Raw genomic sequence first — 23,409 nt, 5'->3', positions numbered from 1 at the left:
GCATAACTTTCTAAAAATAATGAAATTAGTTAATAATAAATCATGTTTTTTTCTGTCAAGTCCTTGCCTTTTTTTTCTTCTTCTGCTTACAGCAAGAACAGAGAAACCGTTTCTAATCAGATTTTACAAAGTCAACCAAGGACTGACGATATTTTTATTGCATAGACATTCATAGTTATTGTTGCAAATATGATTAAATAATTTCTGTCTTCAAAGCTTAGTTTTGCTTCTGTTGCCACCTGCTCCTGTTCAGTTTTTTCTGCGCTACCTCGTTTGGATGATGTGGGCACGGAATTTTGCTTTGAGAAGTTCGCCCCTCACAACTGACCGTGATGTGCGTTACAAAATCCGATCATATTTTCATATTTTTGTCATACCTCGTTCTCGCTCATTTTCTCATTGTTTGACTTTCAACTTGAGTTGTCCTGTCCTGACATATCACCGGTTCCTGCTGCGGTTCCACGCCTGCCATGGGCAGCATCAAACATGAGCCCCTGTTCCATTCTTCCATCTCTTCAGCTCCTAAAAGCCACGTTTCTTCTCTGGCTGGGTGGATGGGCGTGTCAGTCACCTGCTGAGTCTGTCCTAGCACCTGTCCCGACCTGTGGCCGCCTTCCAACATTTGGTTGGCCAATCACTCAGAGCTGCTTCAATGAGTCCTCTGGCCCTGGAGTCCTTGTCGTGTCTTGGCATGGCTCCGCCTGGTCTTCTTTTGCCTGGCGTCTCGACTATCACGCTGATTGCTCCAGAAGCAGTTCCTGAATCTGTCCTCTGTTTGATTGCCAGATTTTGTCGTTTTGATGAATATGTTGGGGTGATGTTGCTACGTAGTGGCAACAAGGAACTCCTTTATAAATATAATTCCGTGCAGTTCAATGTTCTAATGAAAGGTCATTCTCGGGCACTAAAACTTGGTCACTTTCAAGAAAACGTAGCATTCTGTATTCTTCTTCCTTTTCTTGGCATTCATGACCAAGGACACCACACTCAAGCAGGACTTGCCCCCAAATGTATAGAACAAGTGTAGTACGCTATTGAGCAGAAGGTCCGCCATGATGGTGAGCGGACAACGGTGTACAATGTTTTCACTAGCTAACACGTACACTTTGATGAAATGGATGAATGATGCTAAACACAACAAATGTATATGTATATATACCGTATTAGGGCTGTTAAATGATTACAGTAAAAAAAAGATTAATCACAGTTTTTATTAATTAATCATGATTAATCACCATTAGCAACTATATCTAAAATATGCCAATTTTTTCATTTCATTTCATTTTTTTTCATTAAGAAAAAGATATTCTGAATGCATCTCGCATCTCCCGTCATAACAGAGAAGCATGCTTGCTCCGGTGGACATGCATTAATTACACAAAAAATGTAATGTAATTAATGAAATAAATTAGTCACCACTATTAACACATTATTTTTGGCAGGTCTAATTGATGTAAATGTGTAAAAATTAGGGCTGTTGGCCATGCAACGTTTATTTCAATAATGGTAGACATTGACAAGACATTTGACAAACTAAAGTCATCACTGATTAATTCAACTAATCATCCAGAGAAATTAATTAGTTTAAGCTTTTTTTGTGGAATCCCATACAATATACACTGTTTATTTACAACAACATTTTTTCACATATACTTTTTTGTGGGGGAACTTGAAAAAAGACAGCTGCACAGTGATCGAGTGGTTAGCGCACAGACCTCACAGCTAGGAGACCAGGGTTCAATTCCACCCTCAGCCACATTCCCACATTCCAAAAACATACTAGGTTAATTGGCGACTCCAAATTGTCCATAGGTATGAATGTGAGTGTGAATGGTTGTTTGTCTATATGTGCCCTGTGATTGGCTGGCGACCAGTCCAGGGTGTACCCCGCATCTCGCTCGAAGACAGCTGGGATAGGCTCCAGCACCTCCCCGCGACCCTCGTGAGGATAAGCGATAGAAAATGAATGAATGAATGAAAAATGACAACTGTGGTCTTTTGGACCGTCTTTGTTTCTGGATTTTGCTCACCATCATGGCGCCCAAACCCACCAGCGCGTATTACGAAAGCTCATGCCGAATTGTCCTGTTTAAATCCAGTGTCCTTGCCCATGACCATGTTTTGTGTTCACTGACCCTTACAGAGAAGTAATTGCTGTCGCTATTTTTTTTTTGTTTGTTATTATTATTGTTTTTTGTTTTAATTTGCGCCCAACATCGAACTAACCGGTTGGCTAAATAAAAACATTTAAAGAGGGATAGTTGTTCAAAGTATATGCAGGATGGCAGTCGCAGGGTGGTATGGACAGCAGAAGTGAAGAGTGAAGAGATCTGTGTTATTTTTTTTATGTGAGTCATGCAGCAAGAAATATTTAAAGTGTGCTACCAACGTAAAAAAATACGTTTTTAATGTTCGGATATCCGCTATCAGGATATGAGAGGTGTAAGATTGTAATAGAAAAAGTGTAAGTGTATCTTGAGGTCATTTGAGATGATGGTTAAAGTCTAGCTTGGATCCATGGTGACAGCAGAATTCCTCACGTTTCTTATCTCGTTGTCGCCATTGGGCCTAAGTGAATAAACGCAAAGAAACCAACCCTTATCTTCCTGCATATGAGAGAGCACTGGCATTAAAATGATAAATTAGCATACGCCTATGTGTTGTTCATTTTCAGTGTAATTAGCATTATTTTGGATTCAATTTATTATCAATCATTTTTTTTGCCATGATATTCTTTCATGGCACATTTAGTAAGAAATTCTGCTATCATTCCTTGTAATATGAAAAATGTCCTACCTTTTCAAGTTCAGCATTCTGTTTGGACTTGTAGAGGAACTCTCCCACAGCCACGAACACTGAGAGAACAAGTCCAGCGGCTAAGACAATGAATATTCCGCCAATATTCTGCACCCCGAGGGCACTGGCCTCCTTACTTTCCTCTTCAGGGCAACCATTTCCTCGCCACCATTTCTCCTTCATCATGTGCAGCTTGCCTTCCTCCTGAAGCTGCAGGATGGCAATTGTGATCTTATCTCTATAAGGAGAACCTAAAGAACCAGAAGACTTGGTCAGAAGGAGCAAACATGGAGCAATCTTGTTGAAGTTATTCAATTTTGAGCGGGTTTTTTTCTTAGTAGAAAAAAAACGATAATCTAAGGATGATCTCTTCGACCATGGATTGATTATCGAGCCAATGTCAACAATGTCATAGTAAAAAATAAATACCCTTTATTATTAATGGATTCTGCCTTCACCTCCGACCTCATTTGATTAGAATTAGAAATGAATTAAATTTTTTTTACGAAAAAAAAGCAATGCGGTTAGTACATAATGTTCATGAGGTACATACTAACTTAGAACTGTTATAAAGTCATAAATAAAAGACAAATTGTTGACAGCTCCATTAGTGAAAATTAGAGACCCCTGCAACCTGGACACTGAAATTATTCATTTTTAAGTTAAACAGGACCAATTTCTATTTAATATTTCCCATGTATTCATTTACAGTACTCCACAACATGCATCTGATTAAATTCAAAGGGAAAAAAAGGCAATGCATCCAAATGTTTATTTACTAATAACAGCACCCCTCCTGATTGGAGCATTCCTAATTGTGTGGAGTTTGCATGTGTGGGTTTTCTCCGGGTACTCATGCTAGGTTAATTGCAGACAAATTGTCCATAGGTATGAATGTTAGTATGAATGGTTGTTTGTCTATATGTGCCCTGTGATTGGCTGGTGACCAGTCCTAGGGTGTTTCTGGGATAGGCTCCAGCATACCCCCTGTGACGCTAGTGAGGATAATTCGCATAGAAAATGGATATTTATGTATATTCTGACTGGATTTGTCCAAATTACCATAACACAATATCCATTTATTGGGTGTAAATGACATATATGGAATGACTTTCCATTCGGAATATTTTCAAAGTGATCTATTCTTTGGTTTAATGATGCAAAATATGTCATGAAATGTTTCCTGGTGTATTTTTCAGTGCCTGATATTAGTGGAAAAAAACCAGTGTTGGCTTTTTTCCTCTGGTGCACTGTCCTGCCTTCCCTCTGCCTTCTTCATCTCAACAGACAGTCGGTATAGAAATACAGCACCTTCTTTTGGTTTGATGATCAAAACCAATGGCCTTTCGAGAAGCCCAATTATACCATGTTGGAGGAAAATAATATGAATCCTGTCAGAATCTTACTTGTGATGGTATTGCAGCGTATTTTATCATGTTGTGCATTTGTTGTGGATTGCTATTATAGTATCTTAGTGAAGGTCTTCCTGGCAACCAAAACATGGGGGGCATTTAGGGGCGGCAGGTAATAGTTATAAGCAGCAAACAATTATTGCCTACACTTAACCTCATCTTTGTGATTATGTGGCTGCATTGACGAGGCCATGTTTACATACCGTTTCATCTGTCCTTCATTGCTCTCCAAGGCTTCTCTGCTTTCTGGCTCTTAACTCAGTGTGGACAGCCAGCATGTTTCAAAAGCATACATATATCACTATGGTGATGGCAAATGTGAATTGCGCTCCCGGCCTTGTTATTCATTGCCACCTTCAGTATATAACTTCCCTCCAGCCCTGGAGTGTAATAAGGTATGTATGTGAGAAAAAAAAAATCACTTGCTTGGACAAAACACAGCCAGCCTTGACACTGTGCCAGCCCTGGTGGATCAAAACAAATCACAAGACCTCAGCTGCGATATCATGGCCAGAGTGAGCATGAGCATTGTGTCATGATATCAAGATTTGCTGCTTTTTGCTGTGATGTAACGCACATTTTGTCCAAAATACTCTAGTTTCTTTACAAATTACTCATCTTTTGGACACATGTTATGATAGAAGAACCTACAAACATACAAAAAAAGCCTACAAACAACAAAAGGAAGACAATGGATGGGCACTGCTGAATGCATTTTACAGTGACATGATGATGCCAAACGGGTAAGAAAAAAGCACAACACCAACACAATGCAGGAAATGAAGTGGAAATTAAGGAAACCCAAAGCTGAAGTCCAACCTGCCACACGAAATATGATGTAAAGCACTTGTTATGCAAATGTTATCCTTCAATACTTCTAATTTCATATCACACCTATTTTTATTTTATTTTTTGTGGAGTCACTAAAAAAAAATATGAACGTGAGTCACCATTCTGCTTGAATTTGCTTCTGTACAAAAAAAGCTATTTTGGATTTTTTTGGGGTCAAAATTTTGTGTTTTCACTGAAACCACACTATTATAAAGACCCCAAAAGGCTAGAAACAAACTCTTTTTTTCTGCTGAAAGAAGAGAGTCTAATGTTTCTTTACAAAGTTTCAATGTTTATGTAGTCCTAAAACTCAATATTCTGTGGCTCTGGAAATTTCATCAAAAAAGCACCAAAACTCTGGCAGTATGGCGCTCTCTTCTCTGAAAATGAGTGGCAATGATGAATGAATTAATGATAAAAACGTTCAGTAAAAAAATAAGCATCACTTGCTGTAATGTTATATTGTAAAATGGTAGCGTAAAACAATGGTAGCGTTGTGCAAATGTTATCCTTCAATACTTCTAATTTCATATCACGCCTGTGGCGTCACTAAAACAAAAAATATGGAAGTCAGTCACCATACTACTTGCTTCTGTGCAAAAAAAAAAGCTATTTCTGGGAGGTTTTGGGGGTCAAAATCGTGTGTTTTCACTGAAAGATTATTATAAAGACCCCAAAAGGCTAGAAACAAACTCTTTTTTTTCTGATGAAAGAATAGAGTCTAATGTTTCTTTACAATGTTTATGTAGTCGTAAAACTCAATATTCTGTGGGTCTGGAAATTTCAGTAAAAATTAACGAGTTCATGATAAAAACATGCAGTAAAACATAAGCATCAGTTGCTGTAATGTTATATCATATAATGGTAGCGTAAAGCACTTGTTATGCAAATGTTATCCTTCAATACTTCTAATTTCCTATCACACCTATTTTTTTTTTGTGCAGTCACTAAAACAAAAAATATGGACATCAGTCACCATTATACTTGAACTTGCTTCTGTGCAAAAAAAGCTATTTCTGGAAGGTTTTGGGGGTCAAAATCGTGTGTTTTCACTGAAAGATTATTATAAAGACCCCAAACGGCTAGAAATAAACTCTTTTTTTCTGATGAAAGAAGAGAGTCTGTTTCTTTACAATGTTTATGTAGTCGTAAAACTCAATATTCTGTCGGTCTGGAAATTTCAGCAAAAAAGCCCCAAAACTCTGGCAGTATGGAGCTCTCTTATCCAAAAATGGCTGACAATGAATGAGTTTATGATAAAAACATGCAGTAAAACATACGTAAGCATCAGTTGCTGTAATGTTATATCGTAAAATGGTAGCGCAAAGCACTTGTTATGCAAATGTTATCCTTCAATGCTTTCATATCACACCTATTTTTATTTTTTATTTTTTGTGGAGTCACTAAAACAAAAAATATGGACATCAGTCACCATTATACTTGAACTTGCTTCTGTGCAAAAAAAATTCTGGGAGGTTTTCGGGGGTCAAAATCGTGTGTTTTCACTGAAAGATTATTATAAAGACCCCAAACGGCTAGAAATAAACTCTTTTTTTCTGATGAAAGAAGACAGTCTGTTTCTTTACAATGTTTATGTAGTCGTAAAACTCAATATTCTGTCGGTCTGGAAATTTCAGCAAAAAAGCCCCAAAACTCTGGCAGTATGGAGCTCTCTTATCCAAAAATGGCTGACAATGAATGAGTTTATGATAAAAACATGCAGTAAAACATACGTAAGCATCAGTTGCTGTAATGTTATATTGTAAAATGGTAGCGTAAAGCACTTGTTATGCAAATGTTATCCTTCAATGCTTTCATATCACACCTATTTTTATTTTTTATTTTTTGTGGAGTCACTAAAACAAAAAATATGGACATCAGTCACCATTATACTTGAACTTGCTTCTGTGCAAAAAAAAATTCTGGGAGGTTTTCGGGGGTCAAAATCGTGTGTTTTCACTGAAAGATTATTATAAAGACCCCAAACGGCTAGAAATAAACTCTTTTTTTCTGATGAAAGAAGAGAGTCTGTTTCTTTACAATGTTTATGTAGTCGTAAAACTCAATATTCTGTGGGTCTGGAAAAAAAAACAAAACTCTGTCAGTGTGGCGCTCTCTTCTCTGAAAATGTCTGGCAATGAATGAGTTCATAATAAAAACGTGCAGTAAAACATAAGCATCAGTTGCTGTAATGTTATATCGTAAAACGGTAGCGCTTGCAAACCGTGAATAGGCAAAGAGAGTCTCCACTCAAATAAAATTTGTACATGCCAAGAAGAAAATACCGTCGACCGTTGTTCCCATCCATTGCAGTAATAATAATAACGGCTCATACTGTACTTGATTTCAGTTTAATAACAGATTACAGGTGAATATTGCTGCATATATATTTGCAACATGAACATATCTGAGCACTAATTCTACATCCGATTCTACATTTGCTATTCAATGATTTTAAGCCGTAAAAGTGTCATGCGGTAAACACTCTATTAGTATGTCAATAGTGCACAGCTGGGAGTGAAAAGTCTATCCATTAGACAGCTGAGGAAGCTGTCAAGGGGACTGGCAGCTAAGTGCTACGGCTCTACCAAGGCCCAGGTACTAATGCGATTTGACACCATCTCTCTGTTCATGTCAATGAGATATATGCTAAATGGACAGGCTATATGGGAATACAGCCTGCAGATGGTAAAGGGTAGGATTAGCAATTTAAATTCCTTGTTTCGGCTGCATGTGGACAAGTCGCTGGGGAGTAATAATGCTAACACCTTTTCTTTTAGTCAGTATGGACAAGCTGGTTCACTTTACTCATATTTCTCTCACTCGCTGAAGCGTTTTTTTTTCAATGATAGTGGGATCATTTGCATCGACTGTAATGTGGCCTCCATTCAATTTTATATTGTTACACAAACTCTCAAAAGGAGGAAACATATTAGTCAACCAAAAGCAAATACAGACTACCGTCAAATGACATTGCGTAGGTGCACTAACAATAATAAATATTCACTTACGACATTTCTTGATTGATTTTTATTTTGCCTATGAATATTGCAGAATATTTGCAAAAGATTGCTTGGGATATGTTTTAAAAGAACAGAAATTGAATGCTGTTAAATCCAAACTGAAAGCACAAGAGGCTAACTCAATAGCATATACTTTTTTAATTATGTTGCATTATTAACTCATTCAATACCAAATATGGATTTATATATTTTTATTAACCTGAACGCCCGATCCCAAAGATGTTTTTTTTTTTTTTACATAATTTCCGTTTTTTTGTGCAAAAAGAGGTGATGATGCAACTGCACACTAATGGATGTCACTTTTAGAGCAGTTTTAAGCCATAAAAATGGCCACAAGATGGCAGAAGTGCATTCGATAGCTAGCTCAGCAAGTTAATTTAAATGGAAAAAAAATATGTGGAGGAGCGTATCGTACAAAAGGTTACGCATTGCAGGGAAATTTTAACAACTGATAGATGTATGCGACACAATAGATGTATCGGTGTCACTCACACAAGCTTAACTCTAACTTCTCCACAAACTTAAGTTTCACTTTCTACGGTTGCGCGGCAACAGCTATACAAGCTCTGTATACTTTTGTAATGGATGCCAGCCAATGTGGCTGAACCTTAAGAGCTGTGCCGGATATCAAGATGACAGTCTGGGCTTTAAGCTTGACGATGAAAAGCTGGCTGAATCAGGCGAGAACCAGGAGTAGCCTTTACATACCGTTTTATTTCTGTGTATATATATCAGTGACTTAAGAGTTAATTTAGGTCTGAGTTTCGACACTATAATTTGACTTGAAAATAAGTCATTGGCACAGAACCTGAGGACCACCTGTATTCCTACAACGGCGGATCCACATAAAATTAAAAAGCTTCTATCGTCTCCTACTCCCCATCTGTTCACAGTGTTTTATGGAAATCGGTTGAGTAGGTTTTGCATATGATATCTAGATAATGCATAGTGCATACATAATAACTAGACATCTTACAAAGATAACAATTCGATGGATGTTGAGACAATATTGACCCTTTTAAAACATTTCTGCCATTGACTGAAGGACGTAGCATTTCTTGAGTTATGTTGAGGTTCACTCATAGAGTCGTTAACGCATTCATTGAAAATGAACGTGAAAAAGGAACCGCATCAACATGTCAACTGTAGTTTCGACTTAAGATTATGTGTCGTCATTGCAGCGTACGTACCCATTGGGGTGCCAACCCCATAGGCTTGTGAGTCAATGAGGCCTCCAATCTGGGTGAGGTTGCAGTTGCGTTGCGTGACAAACTCAATGGTGGTCGACTCCATGAGGAAAGCATAGTCGGAGGTTAGCACTCGGTGAATGCCCTCTTCGACGTTCTTCACCATCACAGAATGCCGTCGACTGCTCATGAACTCCCACATTTTATCATATGTGGAGATCTTGGTTTTCTGTGAGGAGACATAATTAAAAATTGAAAATTAAAGCTAATAACTTAAACAATGAATTGTGCAGTTTTTATAAAACAAGGGCCACATGTGGAAAGGGAAGTAATGGGAAACATTTTCCACTATATAAGGCAGTAGAACCAACCAAACATAGTGGTGACTCGGTTGTCGTATGTCCCAGTTTTCATAGGAAATTTTTGATGAAAAGTCCAAAATAGAAAATAGTTGCCAAAGTCCGTCTATTGAAGAAATGATCATTCAATTTAATCATCCCATTGCAGCAAACTCTTTTCAATCAACACTACAAATGATTTGATGACCCACAGTATGCATTAATATTGTGCAGAACAAATTGCCTAAAAAATTTTACAATTTTACAATTTTACAATTTTACACAAATTTACGGCACCCGGAAGTGCTGTCACGACAACCGGCTAACTGGCTAAAGTGGATCTCCTGAGTATAAACAAATGAATGTTTGAATGTATTTTATGAGTTTGAATGTATTTTAATGTATTTTTTACTCTGTTTACTTGCTTTTATTCATCTCCATTTTTTCTGTAAAGTGGCTTTGAGTATTTTGAAAAGCGCTATACAAATAAAATGTATTATTATTATTATTATTATTATTACAAGTGAATTTTTTCAAGTCTACCAATGAATGGGTCATTCTTGGATGACCGACACTTTTTGATCATTATTATTATTTACTATTATGATTATTACTGGCTGCACGGTGGACGAGTGGTAAGCGCACAGACCTCACAGCTAGGAGAACCGAGTTCAATTCCACCCTCGGTCATCTCTGTGTGGAGTTTGCATGTTTTCTCCGGGGACTCTGGTTTCCTCTGACATTCCGAAAACATGCTAGGTTAATTGGCGACTCCAAATTGTCCATAGGTATGAATGTGAGTGTGAATGGTTGTTTGTCTATATGTGCCCTGTGATTGGCTGGCGACCAGTCCAGGGTGTACCCCGCCTCTCGCCTGAAGACAGCTGGGATAGGCTCCAGCATGCCCACAACCCTTGTGAGGATAAGCGGTAGAAAATGAATGAATGAATGACTGATATAATTGGTGGGCTGCACGGTGAATGAGTGGTTAATGCACAGGCCTCACAGCATGGAGACCCGAGTTCAATTTCTCCGGGTACTTCGGTTTCCTCCCACATTCCAAAAACATGCTAGGTTAATTAGCGACTCCAAATTGTCCATAGGTATGAATGTGAGTGTGAATGGTTGTTTGTCTATATGTGCCCTGTGATTGGCTGGCGACCAGTCCAGCGTGTACCCCGCCTCTCGCCTGAAGACAGCTGGGATAGGCTCCAGCATGCCCACAACCCCTGTGAGGATAAGCGGTAGAAAATGAATGAATGAATGAATGATATAATTGGTGGGCTGCACGGTGGAGGAGTGGTTAATGTACAGGCCTCACAGCATGGAGACCCAAGTTCGATTTCTCCGGGTACTCCGGTTTCCTCCCACATTCCAAAAACATGCTAGGTTAATTAGCGACTCCAAATTGTCCATAGGTATGAATGTGAGTGTGAATGGTTGTTTGTCTATATGTGCCCTGTGATTGGCTGGCGACCAGTCCAGCGTGTACCCCGCCTCTCGCCCAAAGACAGCTGGGATAGGCTCCAGCACCCCCACGACCCTTGTGAGGATAAGCGGTAGAAAATGAATGAACGATTATTACTTCACTTATGATGGGAATTATTTATGGTGCATAAAACACAGAATATCATTCATAAAACACAAACAGTGATATAACTATAGAGCTGTTTGTGCTGGAGCCAAATGATCAAGATCACTACAAAGAGCCGAAATGCCCGTCTTTATTACTTTTGAGGGGAGCAGATTTGAAGGTAGTTTTGAAGCCATTTGAAACCTAATTAAGTCACATCTTCAAGGTCCCGCCCGCCATTATTGTGTGTAATGACTTTTTGTGGCTGGTCGATATTTTAGATCAACTGGGTGATTTGTGGAGTGCCTATCAGAATCTTTTGGAGTCACCCTTGACAAATCAGGTGATTGAGCATGCAGGCCGCTGACTACTGATAAGAGGGGAGCAGTGACTGTGAATACACGGACAGGCAGATAACCACCTGGATTCCAAAGCAGGTAGATGGCAGAGGTGCATCCTCCATATTTATACACAATAAGATGTGTGATCTTGGAAAAGGGCATGTAAAGATGAAAACCATGCTCAAAATAATCCATTTTAATCCTGCAGAAAACGACTAGTAGTCAAATTGAAAATAAATATTCTTGCCCAAAGAACGTGTAATGTCTCAATTTCAATATTAACATATTTAATTCGAGTATATTGTCACAAATCAGCAATAAATATTGTATAATGCTTCATTTTCTGCTTACACCAACTCGTTAAACATAAATAAAATAATAATAATAATAAATAAATAATGAATAAAAACATTTAAAATCAATTAAGTAATATTTTGACCTGGCAAACAGATGTAAAAATCTGCTGTTAGACACAGAGCAAATCTGTTTAGCATGTAAGGGCATTTAGATCAACAATACTATCTGCCCCAATGGCTGGACGGGACAAAAAAAAAACAAACAAAAAAAGAGAAAAAAAAAATCTGCTGTTAATGATGTCTCAACTTCTTTCTTAACTGTCAACTAAATTTAATCATGAAATCCAGACAATCCACCCCAAAATAACCATGCAAAAGTAACATTTTCAACCCCCACCCACCCGCCTACCCACATTTGCTGCAGTAGACTTGGTATTGCCAGACACGTCTCTTGGCTCAAGAAAATCGTTGCTCTTTCACAGACAGTTAAGCAAGATGTAAATGGCACTTTTATTTGAAGTGGACAGCGATGAAAAGTTAAACACACTGGAACTGGTTCAGCGCAATGTACTGTAGTTATACAATGTTATGTATATTGTGTTGTAATGTAATGTAGACTAATCTGCATCACATTTTCTGTTCCTTACATGTATGGGCAAAGCGCTAAACTGGTGGAAAACCACGCCATTAGGTACATCCATCCATTTTGAGAAACGGGGTACACTTTGGACAACCTTCACACATATGGAGAAGTTAAAGTCTCCTGTTTACCATGATGTGATTAAACATGTATGTTTTAGGAACTACACAGATTAAAACGTGACAAGATTTCCTGTTCAGAAAAAAATCTTGTGGGCCACTTGGCCTGGATTGATAAGAAATTAATGAATTATTATTCATTATTAAAGGTTAAAGAACTTTTGCTGGACTCAGTATGTATGCATATCACTCTGCATTACATTGGTATATTTGTTTCGTAGAACAACGGCATAAATGGAGTGAGAATGCAGAAGAGTGTAACATTCATTCATTCATTCTTTTTCTTTCGCTTTTTCCTCACGAGGGTCGCGTGGGTGCTGGAGCCTATCCCAGCTGTCTTCAGGCGAGAGGCGGGGTACACCCTGGACTGGTCGCCAGCCAATCACAGGGCACATATAGACAAACAACCATTCACACTCACATTCATACCTATGGACAAATTGGAGTCGCTAATTAACCTAGCATGTTTTGGGAATGTGGGAGGAAACCGGAGTACTCGGAGAAAACCCACGCATGCACGGGGAGAACATGTAAACTCCACACAGAGATGGCCGAGGGTGGAACTGAACCCTGGTCTCCTAGCTGTGAGGTCTGCGCGCTAACCACTCGATCACCGTGCAGCCAAGAGTGTAACATAGTAGAAATTTAATTTAATTCACAAGGGACCCTCACAAGGGTCGCGGGGGATGCTGGAGCCTATCCCAGCTGTCTTTCAGCAAAAGGCGGGGTACACCCTGGACTGGTCGCCAGCCAATCACAGGGCACATATAGACAAACAACCATTCACACTCACATTCATACCTATGGACAATTTGGAGTCGCTAACTAACCTAGCATGTTTTTGGAATGTGGGAGGAAACCGGAGTACCCGGAGAAAACCCACGCATGCACGGGGAGAACATGCAAACTCCACACAGATATGGCCGAGGGTGGAATTGAACGCTGGTCTCCTAGCTGTGAGGTCTGCGCGCTAACCACTTGATCACCGTGCAGCCAAGAGTGTAACATAGTAGAAATTTTATTTAATTCACAAGGGACCCTCACAAGGGTCGCGGGGGATGCTGGAGCCTATCCCAGCTGTCTTTCGGCAAAAGGCGGGGTACTCCCTGGACTGGTGGCCAGCCAATCACAGGGCACATATAGACAAACAACCATTCACACTCACATTCATACCTATGGACAATTTGGAGTCGCTAATTAACCTAGCATGTTTTGGGAATGTGGGAGGAAACCGGAGTACTCGGAGAAAACCCACGCATGCACGGGGAGAACAAGCAAACTCCACACAGAGATGGCCGAGGGTGGAATTGAACCCTGGTCTCCTAGCTGTGAGGTCTGCATGCTAACCACTTGATCACCGTGCAGCCAAGAGTGTAACATAGTAGAAATTTCATTTAATTCACAAGGGACCCTCACAAAGGTCGTGGGGGATGCTGGAGCCTATCCCAGCTGTCTTTCGGCAAAAGGCGGGGTACACCCTGGACTGGTCGCCAGCCAATCACAGGGCACATATAGACAAACAACCATTCACACTCATATTCATACCTATGGACAATTCTCTGCTTGTCTTGTCATTACTAGTTGTGCCTAGCTTAGCCTAAATATTTATTAATTAACCCTTTGTGATAGCTTTGCATCGTGAATTTTCAGTGAATTTCAATTTTTGCTACTACCTTTTTGTATTAACTTCAACGTTTTTTCCGACAGTCCGACATTTTTCCTTCCACAAAATTAGTTTGAAATCTTATTTATGCAAGATGCATTAAACTAAAGGTTCCGCTGTAGGTGTCCTTTTGTCTTGCTGGACACTCGTGGTTCAATGGTTCAACTGGTGAAGGTTAATGTTGTTTTACAATTTAGAAAATTGCATCTAATAACATAATTTTAATGTATTTATTGACAAAGAGCTTCTTGTGATTAAATTAACTTGTCTAATCGAATTATTTTGAGGATATGTCAAGGTCAAGGTCAATGTAAGGGCTTGAAAGGGATCAGCATAAGATATACGGAGTTACAGGGAGGAAATTAATATTATTCCAGAGAGTTGGGGTAGACTCTAGAATGAATATTATACACCCAAATGAATATGACATTCATGAAACTTATAAATGTTTGTTTTTGCTGTTGTTTTTAATGAGTGAATAAAATCAATGCGATTTAACGCCTGAAGCATTCAATGTGTGTGTGTGTGCTTGTGCAGCCTTGGTTCGCCGTCAACACACACCGCACCGGTCTTTCAGATTCAAGATTTTCTCCGCTACTTGTCAAAGTGTTTTGCATATTTCTCAAAAGCCCTTAATCAAAAGAATATGGTGTGCGGAAGAGAATGCTGCATGTTTTTTTTTTGTTTTTGTTTTTTGTCAGTACAAACAAACCAGCCTTTGCTTTTATCAGCCTTCTACCATGCCACCTTTTTACACATAGCACTGATGGTACAGGGTGCATTTAAACCAAAATGGCTACAACGGGAAGAGCAATTCTGTACATAAAATCACATTTTGACTTCTGTCAGTTCGAACCGCAAGAGAGAGCGCTTAAAAGCAACGTGATGGCGATGATAACGGTGATAATGCCCTCGAGCATGCGCTTTTGTTTAAAAGTTACATTTTAATTCAGTTAACGTCTTTTACTTTAATTTGGTGTCATTCAAACTGCTGTCAGGTACTATACATTACTGTACTATTATTATTATTATTATTAGGGACACTCTGCTCAGGGTTTTATGCTGTTTACAGTGAAACAACACAACATCAATAAAACATTACACATAAAAGTGAAAATGCTATTACTTCTCTTTAGCCTTTGTTTCTGATTCTTTGCACCACACAATAAAAAAGCTTTTCAAATTGTATCATGAAGACTTTATGTGAGAAGCTAAATTTCTATGAGAGTGAAAATGCACTCTCAGTTGGACTGAATGATTGGGTGTAATAATAATATAGCATCCAACAAATGCTGCTCATTTTTTCACCTTGCATATGTGTGTAATACATATTTTGACCAATCACGTGCAAGAGCGTCATTGCTTGATTGGTTGGAGTCACCTAATGGACATTATTGACTGATGTGCAGGAGCGACTAATGAGTAATCATATCCAGTATAGTTGGGATTCAAATTATTCGACATGCATACATAAAAACTTGCACGCAGAGAGGTCGCAAGTGCAAGGCAGAGGAGGAGTGCGTGACCCTTTTATGTGTCGCAAGTTTAAAACAAATTGTGTACATTGCCCGGCCATAGCAGCAGCTCCTTCCGTGGCGGGCGACTCCTCTCCTGACCTTCATGAGTGGGCCGCTCGAGCCTCGTATGATGCCCACACACACGTACATCCCCAAGAGCCTTACATGAAGCGCACTTAGCACACGCACTCACAATCTAAAAGCGACCAATTTGGCAAGCTCGTGGGAGTCACAAATCCCTTGCTCCATAAGTACAACACACTTGTAACCCCTCTGACCACCCTAATTCTGCTACATGCTGGGCATGGTCCAAAAGATTCCCCGAAATTGCAGACCCCGTGCATGTGGTAACGGGAACGTCGGGATGTACAAGGGGAATTTACCATTGCCAATACTACCGTATTTTCTGGACTATAAGTCACTCCGCAGTATAAGTCGCACAAGGCCAAAAATGCGTAATTGGGTAGAAAAAAACATACATAAGTCGCACTGGAGTATAAGTCACAGAAGGCCAAAAATGCATAATTAGGTAGAAAAAACATACATAAGTCGCACTGGACTATAAGTCGCAGGAGGCCTGAAATGCATAATTGGGTAGAAAAAAACATACATAAGTCGCACTGGAGTATAAGTCGCACAAGTCCAAAAATGCATAATTAGGTACAAAAAAAACATACATAAGTCACTCTGGAGTATAAGTCGCACAAAACCAAAAATGCATAATTAGGTAGAAAAAAACATGCATAAGTCGCACTGGAGTATTAGTCGCACAAGGCCAAAAATGCATAATTAGGTAAAAAAAAAACATGCAAAAGTCACACTGGAGTATAAGTCGCACAAGGCCAAAAATGCATAATTAGGTAGAAAAAAACATACATAAGTCGCACTGGAGTATAAGTTGCACAAGGCCAAAAATACATAATTAGGTAGAAAAAAACATACATAAGTCGCACTAGAGTATAAGTCGCACAAGGCCAAAAATACATAATTAGGTAGAAAAAAACATACATAAGTCGCACTAGAGTATAAGTCGCACAAGGCCAAAAATGCATAATTAGGTAGAAAAAAACATACATAAGTCGCACTGGAGTATAAGTCGCATTTTTTGCAGGTAATTTATTTTACAAACTACTTGACCAAAACAGACATTACGTCCTCTTAGAAGGCAAGTTCTAACATTAATAAAATAATATAGAACAGGCTGAATAGATGTAAGATATGCTAACACAATCGTTATTCAGCTACACAAAAAATAAACATAAACAGAAAAGGTGTCAAGTGTTTATGTAACATAAACAGTTTTTTCATTTATAAGTCGCTCTGGTGTATAAGTTGCAGGAACAGCCAACCTATGAAAAAAGCGCGACTTATAGACCAGAAAATACGGTATTTGGAGATGTCCAACCTTTCTTGTGTTTGTGACACATGCAAAATTATACAGCACACAGTATAGTACCATGTCCGAGTACCACTTCACAGTTACATACCTAAACAGGCATCTTCCAGTCATATATTCAAGGTATAGGTAAGGTAACAATTGAGCACAACCTTTAGGAGGTGTGATTTTCATTTGCTAACAAGCAAGACTCTGCTGCAGAGGGTGTTTGCTTATTAAATTATTCAGTGTTATTGTAGAAACAGTCCACTGGGAATGTTTCTGCTCGAAAGACTAGTGAGACATTCCAATGCTTCAGAGACAATCCCATGCAGACATCTACATAATTAGCCGCCATTATACTATTTTACAGCACAAGTCAATAATTACCCAAACAGCAGGTATTTTGTATTTTTATTCCACAGAGTGAATTGGTGATTTTTGTGAATGTCATTTTTGTGTACACCCTTGAATTAACACCAACCGTTATTATAACAAATTATGACAGCACCTTGCTGCAAGTGCATGAAGTGCAAATAAAAATCTGCATTTGCCTGGCTTTATTAATGCGTAACAGAAACAAATGCCCCCCCCAACAGTAGTTTGTATTTTTCTTTCTTGTTAGGAAGCACACCTTTATTAATGTACATTTAAGTGTAGCCTCAGTGGCTTCTTTTATATGGAGATTTGTTGATAGAAGACAGAGATAGAGATTTTTTTTTTTTATATAGAAGTATAAACAACGAATGGCCATACTTAACAGGTGTATTGTAAAACAGCCATAAAAGTGCAACGTCTGCTCTGCTCCGGCTTGTCAAGCATGTGTGCTGCTTACAACAGTCAATTAGAGGGTGAAATAAGAAAGTGATTGCGAAACTATCACCACAATTGTCCCATGCATGACTGTGAATACCATACTGCTGTATTTGTGACGAACCGCAACCGTCCTTGTCGACGAGGAGTGCCTGTTAATGTGTTTGAGGCATGCATGAATGAGGGGGGAAAAAAAGGGTGTGAAAGTGTGAAGACAGCTGTTGCTTGTAGCTGAGAATGTACATTAATTCATTGTAAAAACAGAACAACACCTAACCTACAACGTGATCACCTTCCATATTTCCAACAAACAGGCTCTTTTGCATCAATGTTTTTGTTTACAGTAAAATGTATACCTTTAATAATCCATGTCCAATGCAACTTTAACAAATCCCCTTTAAGAATCCTCCCAATTTTCTCCAGGTATCTGTCATATTCAGTAATCCATCATTTATTGCACTTAAAACATACATAAGTCGCTCTGGAGTATAAGTCGCACAAGGCCAAAAATTCATAATTATGTAGAAAAAACATACATAAGTCACACTGGAGTATAAGTCGCACAAGGCCAAAAATTCATAATTAGGTAGAAAAAAAACGTACATAAGTCGCACTGGAGTATAAGTCGCACAAGGCCAAAAATGCATAATTAGGTAGAAAAAAAACATACATAAGTCACACTGGAGTATAAGTCGCACAAGGCCAAAAATGCATAATTAGATAGAAAAAAACATACATAAGTCGTACTAAGTCGCACAAGGCCAAAAATGCATAATTAGGTAGAAAAAAAACATGCATAAGTCACACTGGAGTATAAGTCGCACACGGCCAAAAATGCATAATTAGGTAGAAAAAAAACATACATAAGTCACACTAGAGTATAAGTCGCACAAGGCCAAAAATTCATACATACATAAGTCGCACTGGAGTAAAAGTCGCAGAAGGCCAAAAATGCATAATTAGGTAGAAAAAAACATACGTACATAAGTCGCTCTGGAGTATAAGTCGCACAAGGCCAAAAATGCATAAAAGGGTAGAAAAAAACATACATACGTAAGTCGCACTGGAGTATAAGTCGCACAAGGCCAAAAATTCATAATTAGGTAGAAAAAACATACATAAGTCGCACTGGAGTATAAGTCGCACAAGGCCAAAAATTCATAATTAGGTAGAAAAAACATACATAAGTCGCACTGGAGTATAAGTCGCACAAGGCCAAAAATGCATAAGTAGGTAGAAAAAACCATGCATAAGACCATAATAAGCGATATTCCTTTTAGATGGAATATATAGTTAAAGCATCAAAAATGAACTGAAGTTATGAATTTTTTTAATGAATGAATTTATGAACTTCTTGATATGATTTGTAACATTATTAGAGCACTACTAGAGCTTGACATAAACTAACACCCCTATAGTCATCTTTACAATTGGACTGCCCAACAGTAGTAACTTTCATAACAGTAAATTAGCCATTCAAGACTTGTGTGTGTTGCTATAAATGTGTTACCTAGGAAGCTCAGTGGCCGGCGGACAGGAAGTGAAGTCGGGGTTTCCTGTTTAGTACTACTGAGTTCTCTTTACTCGCTTCTGAGGAAGCTGCCGTTCACAGCGGGTCCTTATTAGTAATTAGGAGGTTCCTTAATGGCGAGTGTGCGGACTTGGCAATTGAAGTGAAAGTGACTTTGATGTTGTTTCCTGTGTGAGACGGTCTCTCAGTCATCAAAAACTTACCTTTTCATGCATTCCACTGGATGTCCTTACACTACTTACTCTACTCCGTGTAGCCCCATCGCTTTTTTAGTAGATTCTGTATCCACCTGCTGAAGCTAATTAAAGACTTTAACTACACTTCGACTTGTCTCTGCATCCTGGGGTCACAACCATGCACCACCATGACACTTCTTTCTCTATTGACCACAGCAAATCAACCGCTTCCATCCAACCCTTTCTCACATCAACTACTCTCATGTCCTCCTTCACTGCATCCATAAACCTCCTCTTTGGTCACCTCCTACCTGGCAGGATCCTTCTACCAATATATTCACTATCTCTCCTCTGGAAATGTCCGAACCATCTCAGTCTGGCCTCTCTGACTTTATCTCCAAGGGCTCTAACATGTAATATCCCTCTGATGTACTCATTCCTGATCCTATCCATCCTGGTCACTCTCAATGAGAACCTCATCCTCATCTCTGCAACCCTCCAGTTCTGTTTCCAAAAAAATTAATAATTTATTCAGCCATGAAATGGCATGATTTATTAATTAATTTATTAATTATTAATCAAGAACCGCAAAGACGACTGTAGTGAGGACGATGCTCAAACTATAGCAGCTTCCTGTCATAACGTCCATCAAGGATAAGCCCAAAGTAAAAATGTAGTAACACGGAATCCTGTAAACAAAGAAAAACCTGTAATAAGAAAAGATATGAAAAAAACATAACTGACCTTAAAGAAAGTCATAGTAGCACCATCCTCTAAAACGCCATACTCTATCTTGGTCTGCTTGGCCAGGTCGTCAGCAGAGTCGATGGGCGACTCCATCCTCTCCACCGTGAGGAAGGCCGCCAGGTTTGCAGTGTAGGAGGAAATGATGATAAGTGTAAAAAACCACCAGATTCCTCCTACAATTCTGGTGGAGAGGGCTTTCGGCATGAGCTCAGATCCTGAATGAGAGGAGCAAAGGGAGGTCAGGAAGCCTGATTTAGCACTGGACGAGAGAGACGGGGTCAGCATCCTGGACAGCGAGGTCAGGATGGGCTTCAGAACACGCAGGTTCTTGTATTTTAAAACGCTAATTTTCCATTCTCTTTTGAAAATAAATCCTTTGAAACCTTCGACTGAATGCTCAGAGACATAAAGTTAGAATACACGCTGTAGGTAATTGAACCTGTGTCCAGAATGTGACCAGGATGTAATAATGTATATACATCTATCCTCATTATAATTGTTTACCGCAATTGATTTAGTCTGTGGATAAACCAACAGTATCTGAGTGGGATAATGGGAAGGTATATGTCTGAAAGGAGGTGTGCCGGAATTCTACGTCTGTTTCATCCAAGACGATTAAACAATTCAAAGATGGGGTTGTGCACATTCATTCCCAGGAAAAGCCGCTAAGGAGCCATAAAGATAGGACGTTAAGAATGATGTGCTCCACTCTCATCTGTGAGAAACTCAATCTGCTTGCAGGAGAAAAAAAACGACTCCACCTCAAGCTTATACTGTAGCTTTTTTTTTTATTCAGACTAAAATCAGGCTACCAGGTTTTATTTTAATGTATTATGACTGCATTTCTATAAATACATTGGGTTAGATCAGGGGTGCCCATTACGTCGATCGTCAGCAAACAATTAAATTAAACAATTAAACATTAACACAATTAAAAAAAATGAATAATAAAAAAAATACAGGATATTTCAACAATTAATTGAACTTACTTTGAATTTTCACGAAAAAATAACATGAAATGATTCAGAGCAGAATCTTACCCTCCTGTAGTAACTGGCACAGTTGGGAAAAGTCGATCCACAAGATTTGAAACTAACCCAAGCTAAACTTTGGTTGGGGCTGACTGTCATGTACCCAAGGTAACGTCATGACCAAACAGCACATCCCACATTTTTCTGGGGGGTGGGGCAAGCCGCCCGGCAGGAGAGCCTCTCTACACGGTCAGCAGTGTAAAACCGTATTGAACGTCTAAATGAGAACGATGGTCTTACTTCTTGACATCATTTTATTTGATGCCAGATTGTAATCAGTTTTGTTCTCGTTCGATTCAGGCGATGTTTGGTGTTTGTAGAATTTTTGTTATATACATACACACATAAGTGGTCCTCAGTTTGCGAGCCAACTCTGTTCCGATGATGCGTTGCAAGTTGATTTTTAGTCAAAACTCATACTTGCACCTTAAAACTTAAGGCAGAATACATGAAGTACATAAAATTAGTAACAGGTCAGGTCATGATGAACCAAAATGAATTCCATAATGTGAACACATTGGTAACCACAAAACACCATAAAACAGAAGGTCGTGAACAGAGGACCACCGTATACTTATACAACTGAAATATTCTGGTTTCTCGTGTAGTTTTGAGTACATTACACTGAATGTAAAATAGTGATTCTAGTGTACCAATCTACAAGGCAGGACCATGCATTTCAGGCCCTAAACGCATCGACAATACCTGTTCCATCATCTGCTCCTTAGAAAACTGCTCATTTCGATAAATACTTATTAATCCGTTCAGGGAAATTAAGGCAAAACCAGATTGTTGCATGCATCTTCAGCGTCCCAAAGTGAAATCATTCAGTTTTCAACCACTAATCATGTAAACCGATGCACAAACTTACCTGTTGAAACGATTGGGAGTACGAGTATTTAAAAAGCATGCTCAAATCTCCTTGGAATAATTTCTACCAATGATGCTTCTAGCTACATGCACAGAGGCCCCCCATGCATTGTGGGCGTGGAACAAGTGCAAGTTTGACCCCCAGCAAAAAAGTGGGAATTGTGCTAGGAATAAGGGGCAGGCAGAGGCGTCTACCTTGCTGCATGAGAGCTCCAACTCCGAACCAGAAACTATTTAGCAGGGTGAAATTGTTTTCCACTACATCCGACTCAGGGTTGCAAGGGTGGGGGTTATACCACTCGTAGGGACTAAACCTGTGACAATTGACAAAGAACACACACATATGTTTATTGTAGTTGCATGAAAACAAATGCAGGGGGGTACTGTTTTAAGTTCGTCCTACCTGGGGAGATGGAAAAAAAAAAGATTAGTCACGTTCAATGATAGGTTTCTATAAATACAGTTGACGTAACTACTACTTACTTAGTAAATTAGGAAATTAAATGCATTTTAATCAGATTTTTATAGGAATATGTTAGACCAAAAAAACAACATACTCTTGAATACTTTTAAATCCTATTCATGGATTTAAATTGATTATTCAAAAATAATCTCCTCATGTGGGCAAGATCATATCAAAGGCAAAGTTTCAATGTTTTTTAATCAAACGGTTCTGAAAATAAATCCAATGTCATACCGGACAACTGTTAAGATTCAGTAAATGAAGCTGTCCGTTGTCATATTTTTGCTTTATGCATTAATCACGCAAAAATATTCCTCATTTATTCATGTTAGGTGACACTTCATTAGTATAAATATACTGACCTGATTTGATTTTTAAAACTTTTGTACCGCAAAATGGAAATACTGATGCACTCTCAGATGTCACTTTTTGATTTACTGTCAAAAAGCAGCAGTGCTTGATTCGAATTGTCTTACATAGCATTATATGAATATGTACGTGTATATTGATAACATGACTGCAACTTGAGTGATGGCTTTATCATTCTACTTCCTTATGCCACCATGACACTTGCATAAAGTTTTCCTCTGCATTGTCCTGCAAGTCATCGTGGAATTATCTGATCTCGATTTGTCCCACGTGACGACATTGCCCCGAGCTTCCTTAA

General features: G+C 38.9%; 1 protein-coding gene across 6 annotated transcripts in view; it reads right to left on the bottom strand.

Annotated features, from left to right (window-relative positions):
* Nucleotides 1-23,409, bottom strand: part of grik2 (glutamate receptor, ionotropic, kainate 2) — a 138,168-nt gene that overhangs the window by 11,954 nt on the left and 102,805 nt on the right. For 2 of the 6 annotated variants that reach the window (XM_058052759.2, XM_058052760.2), the window contains exons 13-16: nucleotides 22,475-22,593; nucleotides 20,376-20,593; nucleotides 9,253-9,478; nucleotides 2,797-3,047 (exon numbers count right to left, since the gene is read on the bottom strand). In XM_058052759.2, the coding sequence (XP_057908742.2) occupies nucleotides 2,797-3,047; nucleotides 9,253-9,478; nucleotides 20,376-20,593; nucleotides 22,475-22,593 (814 nt within the window). Of the gene's footprint in view, nucleotides 1-2,540; nucleotides 2,569-2,796; nucleotides 3,048-9,252; nucleotides 9,479-20,375; nucleotides 20,594-22,474; nucleotides 22,594-23,409 lie in introns of those variants that run through there. The other 4 variants (XM_078790858.1, XM_058052758.2, XM_058052761.2 and 1 more) reach the window with 4 other exon arrangements.

Source organism: Doryrhamphus excisus, linkage group LG5 (genome assembly GCF_037039965.1).
Source record: "Doryrhamphus excisus strain RoL-2023G ecotype Guam linkage group LG5, RoL_Dexc_Guam_v1.1, whole genome shotgun sequence".
Taxonomy (NCBI): Eukaryota; Metazoa; Chordata; class Actinopteri; order Syngnathiformes; family Syngnathidae; genus Doryrhamphus; species Doryrhamphus excisus.
Note: the sequence above shows the minus strand (reverse complement) of the source record. Positions and strands in the feature narration are given on the sequence as shown.